At 32.5% G+C, this 14417-nt stretch overlaps 1 protein-coding gene across 2 annotated transcripts; it reads left to right on the forward strand.

The window, feature by feature from the left end:
* Positions 1-76: 76 nt before the first annotated feature.
* Positions 77-12891, forward strand: LOC123701236 (trichohyalin-like). Of its 2 annotated transcripts, none has more exons than XM_045648639.1 (16): positions 77-361; positions 449-543; positions 1022-1178; positions 2335-2466; positions 2908-3086; positions 4159-4281; positions 5219-5380; positions 5758-6228; positions 6444-6677; positions 7021-7133; positions 7900-8049; positions 8758-8858; positions 9906-9984; positions 10352-10444; positions 10777-10946; positions 11805-12891. In XM_045648639.1, the coding sequence occupies exons 1-16, from the start codon at positions 178-180 to the stop codon at positions 12839-12841; spliced, it is 3480 nt and encodes a 1159-aa protein (XP_045504595.1). In that variant the 5' UTR covers positions 77-177; the 3' UTR covers positions 12842-12891. The 2 variants fall into 2 exon arrangements, with proteins under 2 accessions (XP_045504595.1, XP_045504596.1); XM_045648640.1 differs by having other exon boundaries at positions 4168-4281.
* Positions 12892-14417: the final 1526 nt, after the last annotated feature.

Here is a 14417-nt window from a genome sequence, read left to right on the forward strand (position 1 = left end):
AATTAGTTAGGTGCTGATATTTTTTATTTGAAAAGCAAAAAAAATTGCCACTGTCAATAGCAACCGGAAACGTCAACAAACAAATTGTTTGGGAAGTTTGAAAATTTTAGTGCTTCCAAATAAAAATTAATTTTCGTGAATAATGTAAAAAAGGTTGCAAAAATAAATCAAATTATTATGGAATTTGTTGAGACAGAAGAAAATGATTCGCTTCAAATAAATGCTGATGTGCAATGTGAAGAATCCACGGAAAACTTTCAAAAGTTTATTTTTGAATTGTTTGAGAAAAATGGAATTTTAAATGATTTGCGCGCGTATCTACGAGGCCATATCGTTACGATGTTAAAGAGTACGAATAGTGGTACGTTTTTATTGTTCACATCACTTATTACTGCCTACTCTAGGATTTTGTACTGTATAATTAAACAATAAATTATTGGGATTTCAGGGGAGCCTACTCCATGCCAGAAGCATTTTACCCAACGCTTAGAGCCTACATATCAAGCATTAAACATCTTAATCACAGAATATTTACTCAGACTGGTAAGAAATATTCAGGTTCCTTAGTAAAATTAGTTAAAGGCTTTTTCCAATTTATCTCATTATTTGAAGCAATTGCACAATGCCATTAACGAGATGCTCAATAGCATAGAAAACCAGTTAGGTTTATCATCATTCACATATTGTAGGTGCTATGAGTAAATGCGTTGGATTTACCCTACATCATATTATACTTATAAACTAGCTGTTCCCCGCGGTTTCATCTGCATTGCTCAGCTCCTGTTGGTCTTAGCGTGATGATATATAGCCTAGAGCCTTCCTCGATAAATGGGCTATCTAATACCGAAAGAATTTTTCAAATCGGACCAGTAGTTCCCAAGATTAGCACATTCAAACAAACAAACAAACAAACTCTTCAGCTTTATAATATTAGTATATTTAAGTATTAAAAATATAGTAGGTACCTACTTATACTAATTTAAAAATACTAATTTGAGAACATTACCTATTATTATTTCAGGAGTTCAACTATACATTGTCTGTTTTCATTTCTGAGATACCATTGGCGAACATGCTGTTTGAGTTTGCCAAAACAGTCATAAAAACAGCGGATATTAGTGATATAAGCCAAGTATATTTTAGAGAGAATGATGTGTGGTCTATATTGAACTGTTTGGGTTTGTATACTTTTCTAATAAATGATTTTCATTTTATGCACTAAGCAATGTGATCAGCAGTCCATGAATAAATTAATTTATGCAAGGTACAGGTAGATACATGAGATGTACTAGTCGCTCACCTTGGCACAAAAATAAAGCTACTTTCTTCCAATGAAACCTATTTCAATCTATCACAAACAGATATACATAAAATAATCTTTGTAATATAAGTGCACTGATAAATAATCATAATATGGAAGGGCTTACAAATTCCATCTAATATTCCAAGAAATTTTTGATTATACTAAAATACTTCTATAAATATTGGAAACTAGCATTCCGCCCGCGGCTTCGCCCGCGTTTAAAAAAACCCGCATAGTTCCCGTTCCTGTGGGATTTCCGGGATATACATATATGTTTATCCAAGTTACCCTCTATATATGTATACTAAATTTCAATGTAATCTTCAGTAGTATTTGCGTGAAAGAGTGAGTAGGTACATCCATCCTCACAAACTTTCGCATTTATTATAAGTATTACATTTCCCAACGTGTAGAATCAACAAAGCTAAAAACAGTGTAATATTTATGGCTATTAAAATATTATATAATATTAAATAATACATCATTTATTTTGATAAGGGTTAATACCAAGGTACAAATAAAGAGCTTTTTGTAGCGGTGGTATTTTAATTTCTTTTTTTCAATAAAAAAACGCTTATTGTGACATGACTGTAATAGTTAGAGATATGCTGCCGCTGATTTTTTGTAGACAATGGTGTGTTCTAAAAAAATGTAGTATATCATTTTGTTCTATCATCAACAGTTTTCGCAGCGCACGCGATGTAAGGTAGTTTTTTGATATTTTTTTCACACCTTGGATTACGTTATCGTAATTTTAGTAAGGATGCCTATTTTTTTTGAAAATGAAATATAGCCTATGTCACTCAGAAATGATGTAGCTTTCCAACAGTGAAAGAATTTTTCAAATCTGCCAAGTAGTTTCGGAGCCTATTCAATTCATACAAACAAACAAACAAAAAATCAAACCTTTCCTCTTTATAATATTTGTATAGACAAAATACTATTTTATATTTAACAAAAATAATGCAATTAAATAAGAATGTAGATACTTCCTCAAGTTTGATAATTACTTTTTTTATTTTCATTTACAGGTATTAAATGTGATTCAGAGCATGCATGTAAAATTGTTGACATGTACACAACAGAAGAGAAACTGCCCTTGCTCTTGTGTATTATGAAGTGTGTGCCGTTGTATAAGAAAGAGTCTGTGTGCTTGGATAATGGTAATAAAATCATTTTTTATTTATTTAGAAAATATCTGCTGATTTATACTTAGGTAGATATGTGGTTTTTGTTGTTAGTAGTATTCTGTGGATGGATCTTTAAATTTTTTCTATACTTCTAGAGATATAGGGTGTCCTGGTAAAATAATTATTATCTTGTCAACTAGTTATATAAGTATCTATATAAGTTATTGTGTGTGTGCATTTATCATCAAAATTAGTTCTTTAATAATGCTTAAATGCTTTGTAGCTAGAAGCACATCTGAATTCATTATCGACATAATAATATGATCTCAATTATTGTTAAGTGAGAATTCCCCACAAAGTAGTTCTTTCAATTATGTATAAAATATGTACATACATGTAAATGCAGTTTTGCAATAGGTTCATATTTTAATAAGTTTAAAGTTTTTAAATTTGGAATCACATCATTTTTTTTAGCAACTTCGGAAGATTATATAACAAGCGACAGAAGCACAGATACAATGGAAGGTAGTTGTAAAAAACATACAGAAAGGCGTTCACGCAAATGTCGACACTATACCGTGTGTAACACGTGCCAAAGTCGCGAGATTCGCTTGAAAGAGAGATGTAGTAGGAAGAAGACGCATTTACTTCAGGTTAGTAGTAACTAGTGAGCATTAAAGGTTGCCACATTCCTAACGATATTTAGGGTTGCCACATTCGTGACGAAATTTAGGGTTGCAACTTCAGCTAATATTGAAGAATGTATATTTTTAAACGTAACAAGACGAAAGTCGAAACTGCTTAACATATTTAGATTAATTAATATGAACTGATTGTGTCACAAATATCTAGACTGTAAAATAATTATTATAAACTTTACAATGTTTGTCTGAAGTTATTTTATCACTACATAGTATAAAACAAAGTTGCTTTCTCTGTCCCTATATCTCTTTGTATGCTTAAATCTTTAAAACTACGCAACGGATTTTGATGCGGTTTTTTTAATAGATAGAGTGATTCAAGAGGAACGTTTTAGTTAATTTATTAGGTTATAGACCAAGCGGGCGACGCCGCGGGCGGTAAGCTAGTTTATCTATACAAAGAAAAGTGAAATATGTATATAATTTGAGAAAAAATATTCTTAGTCTTTGATGTTGTTGCTTATTTCAGAGCACGCAAAAATCTACAAATTCTCTTGATGTGGGGGCTTTTATGAAAAATGTTTCTGTTGTTGAAAAAGGAATCATAGATGAGGTCCTTTCTTATTGATTCTTATATTTGAGTATTATTTTATTTTGAATGGGTATTTTATGTATTGCTATAATAGAATTAATTTATGGAATACTAGCAAACCGGGCGAATTCCGTTTCGCCACCAGAGACACCTTTTCTTTGCTATAAACCTCACAGAGCCCGAGACCTTTCCAACGAATGCAAAACCGTGGAAATCGGTTCGTGCATTCTGGAGCTATAGAGTCAGGAAGGAAAACCTGACTTATTTTTATTTATGGAATATTATCTTTATCTATATGTTTATTGTATAGTAATACAAATGATTTTTTTCTAAATTCATTATTGTTTTAATAAGTTAAAAATTAAAAATATACTATTTATCTAGGCGATTGAATTTTTTCTAAAATATATTTTTAAATTATATTATATATTTAATATATATTATATAATTATATATATAATATAATTTCAAAAATATTTTTTAATGAACTAGATGTTCCAGCAAATAAAATCAGTATACGAGATGGAGGTGGAAATGGTTAAGGCGGAGGAAGAAAATAAAATTAGGAAATCCGCCGCAAACCATGCGATACAGTTGCAGAAACAAAGGGAAGAGGTACTTACTTACATTTTATATCTAACTAGCTGTTCCGCGCGGTTTCACTCGCATTGCTCCGCTCTTGTTGGTCTTATGATATATTAGCCTATAGCCTTCCTCGATAAATGGGTTATCTAACACTGAAAGAATTTTTCAAATCGGTCCCGTATTTCCTGAGATTAGCGCGTTTAAACAAACAAACAAACATACAAACAAACCAACTCTTCAGCTTTATAATATTAGTATAGATTTTTATTCATCCTATTATGATAAATCCAAATAAGTATTTTTGTATTGAAACGCTCTTTAGGCGCGTTGAGAGTAAAATTTCAAGGTCGCGTCATGACAATACCGTCATGGAGTAAGGCGAGGATTTTGTTGTTTTGCCAAAGAAGTTTCACTTCTAACACGTGTGCTCGGCACACACGCTTTTTTTTTATCTTTTTTTTACTTTTTCTTCCCACGGTAAAACATGTCAATCGCATATGGGAATTTCCTTTGAGTACGCGGGCGAAGCTGTGTACGGAAAGCTAGTTTTGATATTTAAAATATCGTGGATAAATTTATCTAAAAGATATCATAGTTAACTAGCTGATAAAGTTCACATTAAGTCTTTATTTATTACTTTTAAGTCAATTGAATTGTAAAACAAGTGATAACTGCGTTAAAAACAACCGACTTCAAACTTGCACTTGCAAAATTTACAAATACCTACAGACAAAAATGCTCATAAAATAAAAACTACTGGGCCTATCCGAATAAAATTTTTATGGGACCAATTCGACAGCATCCCGCATCGAACAAAAAAAAAATCACGTAAATCGGTTCAGAAACCTCGGAGTAATCGGTGTACATACATAAAAAAAAAAAAAAAAAAGTATACCGGCCGAATTGATAACCTCCTCCTTTTTTTTGAAGTCGGTTAATAACGACCATTGTTAATATTATTTTTCAGCTAGAAGAAGCGTTCAAGGAACGTGAAAAGGAATTACAAAGGAATATAGAGGAAAAAAAGAAATTCCTCTGGGGTTTGGCGAAATCGCTGAGACAGCAACACGAACACATGAACAAGGCGATGGAAGATGTTAGGAGTGAAACCGAACGACTCACTGTTAAGGTAATTAATATAATTGAGTTTTGGTCCTTCGAGCCGGATTTCAACTTAATATACTTAGCTAATCTTTAGAGCACTATTTTTTTACGAATTTATGTATGAAATTTCTGTTAGATTTCAAAATACTTCGTAAAACTTTCATTCAAATTTATCATAGAATATTAGGGTCTACCGTATCTTAATTTATTTGCAGTGCATATCTACAAATTAATATAGAGGTAGATAAATACAGATTTATCTATAAGCATTCATCTTCTTCTGTACTGATGTCTGTATTTATGTCTTGTATTCGGTCTTGTATTCATATTTCGAATTTATTAGTAACTTAATTTCATCTTGTCTTAGTGTCAGATTATTGTACATTTGATATCAATTTACAGGAAAATAATCTCAAAGCACAAATACAAGAAGCAGAGGAGTTATTAAGAAAACGCGGTGAAGAGATGCGGGAACAAATCTCAAGCGAATTGCAAATATTGGACCAACATTTGCAAACTATGAAGCGTGAGAGAGATTGCATTAATACGGAACGCATGGAATTGGAAAAACTTCGAAGTAATAAAGAAATTAATAATAATAAAATCGAAGAAATAGATGTGAAAAAACATTACAATATTTTAAAAGAGGAATTGCAAGATTTAAAACGGCATTTAGAAACGGCCAATGTTGGAGCCAATGTTGGCCCACGTGTTGGGCCAAATGTTGGTATAATGGTGGAAAAGGGAACTGCCACGGATGGTTTTGTGAATAATTTAATGAATAATGAACATGTTGTGATGAATAATGACAGAGTGGTGAACGCTAAAGTGAACAATGATTTGAGCAAACAGAAAAATGTTAATTTTAATATGGTAAGTTATTTATAGTGTATTGTAATTGGTGAACTTAGATTACTATTAAAAGTTGTGATTTTCTCTTCAAATTTCAGGGTAATTATTTTTAGAAAAGATAATCTAGATTCTAGATAATAACATATAATTTATAATTTAAAGATATTTATATTGTTATACAGGATAATTGCCAAAAAATATGCAAAAAATATTGAAATTTTTCTATACTTTTACAGTCTAATGAAGGTATTTATAAAGACTCGCAACGCAACAGTAGAACATCTATAGCCAGTGATGACTATCAAAGTGACCGTGACCGCGACGTATATGACCGTGAACGACACTTTTATGACCGTGGCCGTGACCGTGAACGCGTTTGTGACCACGAGCGGAGTAATTATGGAGTCCCGTATTCGGAAATACAGCGATTGAGGAATGAAAACGAAAGATTGAGTATATTAGCTCGACAGGTACATATTTTATGAAATATTATTAATAAATAAATATAAGTTTTATTATTCTTTATATTTATGATGCAAATTTTTTAGAGCATTATCCCTAATAATTCCCTTTTTTCTGTTATTCGACTCTTTTATAGTTTAAAAAAGAGCGTGTGTGCCAAGCACACGTGTCAGAAGTGAAACTTCTTTGGCAAGATTCAAAGGTACCAAAATCGTCGCCTTTCTCCATGACATCGACTTTCGCCATGACGCGACCTTCAAATTTTACTCTTAAGAAAAGCCTAAAGAAGTTTCACTTCAAGAAATGTTTTAAATATTTCATGGATGTATAAATTCTTTATAAATTTAACAGCAAAGTGATCACATCGCGTCGTTATCCACTGAAAGGTCGCGGCTTCAATCCGAGCTGTTGCTCACAAGACCACAAACCGCACCCACTTTGATGCAGCCGTTCACGGTCACCAGGTAGCTTAGAATTAAGATAATGCTTATAATGAACATGAATAGATAAATAATACAGATTGGACGAAGATCAGCTGTTTCTTAAAAAAAACAATTGTATATTTGTGATTTTTTTATTGTTAATGAAATGATTATGTTACCTCAAGCGTTTTTATTAATTACTAGAATTCCGCCCGCGGCTTCGCCCGCGTTTTCAAAGGAAAACCCGCATAGTTCCCGTTCCCGTTGGATTTCCGGGATAAAACCTATTTCTATGTGTTAATCCAAGTTACCCTCTACATGTGTGCTAAATTTCATTGTAATCGGTTCAGTAGAATTTGCGTGAAAGAGTAACAAACACACACACACACATCCTCACAAACTTTCGCATTTATTACATTAGTAGGACTGAGTAGGACTAACTGAACCGACAAATTTTATTATGTCAGAACAAGTTAAATAAAAGCTTGTAATAATCTATTACGGCCTATTCTCAGGCCAGAATAGAAATAGGAAATTTCATAAAAAATAAATGATTTTCTAATACACAAGAATTTTATAGTTATATTATGCAAGATAGATTAATTCCGCCCGCGGCTTTGCCTGTGTTATCTAAAAGTAAACAAATTATTTCCAATATACAATTCAAACTCAAACTCAAACTCAAAATTTTCTTTTGAACCACTCTCTCTATAAAAAATAGCAATAAAATCCGTTTAGTAGTTTTAAAGAAGAATACAGATGGACAGTGGAAAGCGGCTTAATGTAATTATTTTGCCTTATATTTCAGATTAAACGCAACCGCAAGTAACGGTCTAATAAGTACAGTGGGTGGGGGTGAACAATTAAATGTGTTGGACGCGAGGCCGCGGGTTCGACTCCCCACGGATGTAATGCCGTTTATTGGGGTACTGAGAGACAGACATACGGATAACCGACGGTAAGATATGGTTATTTATAATTAATCTATACTAATATTATAAAGCTAAAGAGTTTGTTTGTTTGAACGCGATAATCTCAGGAACTACTGGTCCGATTTGAAAAATTCTTTCGGTGTTAGATAGCCCATTTATCGAGGAAGGCTATATAGGCTATATGATTATTATATCACACGCTGAACAACAGGAATGGAGCAACGCGTGTGAAGCTGCAGAGCGCAGCTAATTATTTATTAAATGACTAGCTTCCGCCCACGACTTTGTACGTGCATCCCCGATTTCCCCGTTTCCGCGAGAATTTCGGGAAATCCTTTCTTAGGGGACGCCTACGTTATGACATCTACCTGCATGCCAAATTTCAGCCCGATACGTCCAGTGGTTTGGGCTGTGCGTTGATAGATCACTATATCAGTCACCTTTGAGTTTTATATAAATATAGATTAATGGTTACGTTTAAATAAATATAAACGTGAAAATTTTGTACCGATCCTGGAGGAAACGTGCTTAAAATACTGAAGACAGCAAATTTCGCTGAAAGGAAACATTCTTTCTTTTTTTAAATAGAAATAGACATACATTTAAAGATTATTGTAAATTGACTTGTTACGACCAAAAAATAAATGAATCTTGTTTTCAATTACTTTTTTTCCAGGTCCCATACAAAATATCCATACTATATATGCAATAATCTCCAACTACCCGCCTTTCAGGCACATATTGAACCAATGTCGCTCACTCCGGAGACGAGTTGCACCACAAGTTGCCACCAGTTCGAGAACTGTTGCCCGAGATAATCCCACAACACATAATGGTATTCAATATATTTTGTACTAATTCTAGCTTTCCCGGCAAACGTTGTTCTGCCTCACTTTTATACTTAGGGGTATGAAAAATATATGTATCGATTCCCAGATCTGGGTAGATCACATAAAATTTCATGAGAACCGGTCAAGCCGCTTCGGAGGAGTAAAAAACCTTACCTTCAAACACGGCGACACGAGAATTTTATAATATCTACGCTAATCTACACTAATATTATAAAGAGGGAAACTTTGTTTGTTTGATTGTAATGAATAGGCTCATAAACTACTGGACCGATTTTGATGAAATTTGGCACAGACAATCTTTAGACCCTGAGAAGGAACATAGGCTACTTTTTATTGCGAAATATGTACCACGGGCGAAGCCGGGGCGGACCGCTAGTATTATAATTATATCTATACATATAATAAATCTGTAGAAGGGTCAATTCTGTACATTGAAAATATTGAAAAAATAAATAGCAGGGGGTGTTACTGGATCGATATCAAACCCAAATATGTAATTAAAAAAATTTTTGTCTGTCTGTCTGTCTGTCTGTCTGTCTGTCTGTATGTGAAGACATCACGTGAAAACTAGCGGTTCGATTTCGATGAAACTTGATATAATTATACCTTATTATCCTGGGCGTAAAATAGGATACTTTTTATCCTGGAAAAATACGTAGAAAAAAAATAATCTTACTTTTTCAGTTATCCATAGACGTTGTTCTGTAGAACCGCGAACACACGTTGCGTATTATTAATTTATTATAGGCCTAGCCGTATTTGGGTCAGATAGATATTTATAAGATGTCATTGTCAGAGTTACTCAAAATGGAGAAACAAACCATCCACGCGAAGACCGACATCCGCGCGGACGGAGTCGCGGGCGGAAGCTAGTAATAAATAAAATTCTAAGAAATTGACAAATTAAAAATCTATTTATAATCACAAACGATGTGCGATCGACATGCATTTGTACCGATACAAACGCGTGTATAAAGTGCGTCTGTTCTGATATAAATTATCATAATATTATAATGTTGTTTTCCTTTTAGTTGAAACCAGTGAAGTTTTCAATGGCGATGTTTCGATGCCCCAGGAAGAAGTCATTGAAGATAAATTGACACATACAGGGTAAATACCATATAACATATTTTTACAACCTTTAATTGAGGTAAAGGTTTTTTGTTTCTGTGTACACTATCTTCCCAATTTTGTAATTGTATTAACATTCTGCTTTTCTTTTTCTGGTTGCTTGGAAGAAATTGCTGTTAAGCAATAAAGCCGCCAATTGCTTAGTATTTTATCCTGATTTTGTAATAAATAAATAAATAAAATAAAGCTCTTGAGTAAAATACTTATTGTAATAAATACATATTCTTGTTGTATTACGTCCAAGCGCCTAAGATTTCTTGAATTTATTATGTAATTTAATAATTTTACATATTTACTCTTCAATTGAATTAAAAATATATATTTTTATTTACCATTTCCGTTGCAGAGAAGCATCGCAGAAACAAACATTCGAAGCGACTAAACAGAGAGAGAAAAGTCCTAAATCAATGCTCAGAGAAGCGAAGGAGAAATTACGAAAGTGAGTACAAGTTAAAATTTAATTGTAGCTGTTAACATAATATCTCTGTGATTAGTGTGTAAAACCTATAAATTATTTACGAATTTTACCCATGCATTGAATGATTGGAAATTTCATGATTCCAATGTATAGAGAAATAGCCTTCGATGTATAAATTGTTAATATTTGAAAAATTGATAGCATTATAAAGCGAGCCGCAAAATTGGAACACGCTTCGTTCTTCTTACGATATCTGTGGCGACACTTTAGAATTACTCTCCAGCTTTATAATCTTGTATGCATATTAAAAACCTGACTAAGAAATTAAATTTAAAATCATTGCTCACTTCCAGTAAAAGCAGCATAAAAGAACCGACCCCATTAATTCGTGAGAAAAGCCCCAACACTACACTCCGTGAGGCCAAACTGCGACTCCGCAAGTTGGAGATCGAAGCGGAAGCGGTGGAAAGATCCTACCAGCACTTCCGGAAACAGATGGATCTGAGAGGGGATAACGAGTTGGGTGGGTGAAACAATTTTGAAGTTATACTTCATTTGGCGCGATGGAGAAAAATGATGAGAGTGAATTTTCACGATGCGCGCGCACACCGACACCTAAATTTAACAGCATGAAGTTAGTTCTAGGTGGTATGAAAATTGATAACTATGTTCAAGTTGTATATTATTAAGTATTTTTTTTCCATACGCCAAAGAATCTAACGTGTGTACAAAAGTACACACACTCTTTTTTTAGTTTAAGTGCATTAATTACTTGGTCGATGAGGTTTTTTTTTAAATCATAGGGTAATCCTACTATCCTTCTTACATTATAAATGCGAAAGTTTGTGATGATGTATGGATGATTGTTATTCTGTCACGCAAATAATACTTAACCGATTACAATGAAATTTGGTATGTCAGTAGCTGAAAACCAAGAATAAGACATAGGCTACCTACGAAAGTTGTCCAAATTCTACACGTCTGCCGACGCATCCGCAGACGTGTAGAATTTTTGTCAATGCATGATGTTTTATTGACATTTAATATGCGTATTTTACATTTTCACACAGTTTTACATTTTTTTGTGAGTTTAGTTGTTTATACGTAGTACGTCGATAGAGAACTAGATTAGACAAAAGAACAGTACAAATCGATACAGTTAACGTAAAGCGTTCTTTAAGCTGTGTTTTCTATGCACAATATAATGTTAAAATAAAATAACATTTATTTGCCAAAAACATGGTACAGAGAAGTGTGAAGAAATAATTGTTCAACATGTTTCGCTTTATATAAAGCATGCAAATATGTGCGTAAAATAGATATTAATGTTGAGATATTATTTATGTTGCGAATTACAAATACTATGTTTCTTTGCTTACAGGTTTAAAGCGCAGCAAATCTTTACAGAAGCTTGAAAATTCTTACAAAATTGATGACACCAAGGTTAAACCAAAAGCACACAAAGATTTAATTCAACAAAACTTCGACAAATATCTAAAAGAATATCAAACTAAATTCCACATCCCACCGTTCAAGAATAAAAATGCTATGTCAGAAATGATAAAACCTATTCCAGTAGCTTACTGTGAGGTAGATGATCATAAAACTCGTGCAAGTGTAGATTTTCTCGAAACTCCATTATCCGAATTTAGGAAATTATATCATACAGAAAAGCAATGGCGTACAAACATAAAAACTACAAATCCCATACATTTTCCTGATAAAGATGCATCTAATGAACCCATAGTAGAAGAAAATATTGTACGCAAAGATAAGAAAGAAATTAAGAAAAACGAAGAATTCAAAATTTTACAAGATAATTTGAACAAAATGTACAGTTTAGATAGTCCAAATATGGTTAGTCCAGTAATACCTGTGATAAGTCCCAAACCAAAGGAAGAAATTAATATAATAGAAAATAATCAAGAAGCTATCAAAGAAAAAACAGAAAATGATGAAAATCGTCTTCGAGTTAACATTGAAAATGTCCATGAAACTAAAAACATTCCTATTGCTGAAAAAGATCAAACACTATTAGTAGTTGTCGAAAGTTCGATAGATACAAAAGAAATATCAGAACCAGAAGTCGACGAACGAAATGAAATATCAACACAAATGACGATTATAGTGAGTCCAAAAGAGAAAACAGAAAATAAACCAACAAATTCTGAAATAGAGAAAATAACTAATAACGATGTTTTGGACTCTATATTTAAAGCAAATGACAATAAAGATGTTTCCAGTGTGGATATGCAATTGGAATTATCTAAAATAGATTCTCCAGGAGACAAAGGGAATGAAGAATATCCCGAAGATTTTTCAGCAGATGTTGATAATTACAATAGTCATTCGGATTATGAGCAAAATTCTCCAATATCATTGGCTAAAGACTCTGACGAAAACTTTTGGGAATCCTAAATTTATTTCTTGATTTGTTGATGTTAATAAATGAATTATTTATTTGGTTATATGTTGTTTTCTTTATATTATTCTTTTACCTTACACTCATTTTTATATACTCATTTAACTTCTTTATTGATACAAAATTTCCTAACATACTTTTTAGATATTAAATATTACTGAACCGATGTTTAATTAATTAGCTTATCAAAAGCCTCTGAGATTTGTAATGAACAAACAAGGAGCTAGGTAGTATAGGTACATACGATTAAAAAAATTAAATCATTTTTTATTTTAGTATAACATAATAAAGTAAATAAACAGTAAAAGCGGCATCTATGAGTATTTTTGGAGTGATACGTAGCATAATAAAATAATTATCTTCTCAATTGATCGATGTTCATAGAATAAAATTTGACGGGCTTCCGCCTCCTAAAGTCACAACTGTAGTTTTGCGCACGAGTCAATTGAAACAGACAGATTTAATTCATACTTTATGTTTTTAGCAGAGATCGGTGTAAATAAATGAATTTCATGGGATTGAGCGGTATTGGGTTTTTTTAGTTCTTGTAGACCTACTACACAGAGCAAGTAATATAGACCTGCTACATCATTTTACAAGTAGGTATAGTGTTATATTTATCTGTGATAATATATTATAATTTATTGATTCATATGTTCAAGATAAAAGAATAGGCTATTTGACAGTATAAAAAATATATTACTTTTTTGTGTAATCCATATATATATAAGGTTTTTGAAGCGATTTAAGTTAATAAGGGCCGATTTTTCAATCCCGAGATAAACAGTCTAATATCTACCCATCGAATAGATTTGTTCAATTGTTTACCTAACTCATAACGGCTCGCCTATTTTTCAATCGTGATTTATTTGATGAATATTGTGTTGTGAATAACTATCTGACCAAATATTTCCATATTGGCAGCTCTGCTCTCGGAGTGGCGAAACAAACATATTAAATTAGTCAGGTTAGAGCAGGATAGAGTCAACTCTTGCAATTTGTCAACAACCGTCATTATGACTCACGTCAGGAGTGCATTTTAAGTTTATCTTGTGTTCTATGATTGTTGATTATTGTTTTGATTCGAGTAAAGAGTTTTGATTAAAATTGTGTTTAAATTTATATATTTTACGATGGAAACGACATAAAGGCAGCGTTCGGCAAATTTTCAATGGCATGGTCATCAATACTACCAAAAACATCAATTTCAATATGATTTTAGTTGATAATAATTATATAGAAAGAGGCTTAATTGTTAATAATTCTATGCTCTATGTTATTACATACGAAAATATCCCAAATATGACGCGTCAGTTGTCAAATCAAACGCCTATTCGTCGAATAGCGCGCTATCTGGCCGTTGGAGCGGCAGATAGATTTATTCCTCAAGTAACGTAGTTATTCGATAGATAAGTCCTATTCGTCTATTGAAAAATTGAATATTTTGTTAACTGAAGAATAAAGTCTATCTAGCTCTTTATCTGGGCATTGAAAAATCGGCCCTAAATGATACAAATAATAACTTATTTATTTATAAATCGTCGAGAAAAAACATCATATTTTTTAAAATTA

This window comes from Colias croceus, chromosome 21, assembly GCF_905220415.1.
Source record: "Colias croceus chromosome 21, ilColCroc2.1".
In the NCBI taxonomy this organism is placed as follows: Eukaryota; Metazoa; Arthropoda; class Insecta; order Lepidoptera; family Pieridae; genus Colias; species Colias croceus.

Excerpts from the sequence above, each read along its gene's own strand:
- LOC123701236 (XM_045648639.1), top strand. The coding sequence starts at position 178 with ATGGAATTTGTTGAGACAGAAGAAAATGATTCGCTTCAAATAAATGCT. Across the intron at positions 362-448 it reads GTTAAAGAGTACGAATAGTG|GGGAGCCTACTCCATGCCAG; the intron begins GTACGTTTTTAT and ends TTGGGATTTCAG. Across the intron at positions 3,087-4,158 it reads AGAAGACGCATTTACTTCAG|ATGTTCCAGCAAATAAAATC; the intron begins GTTAGTAGTAAC and ends TTAATGAACTAG.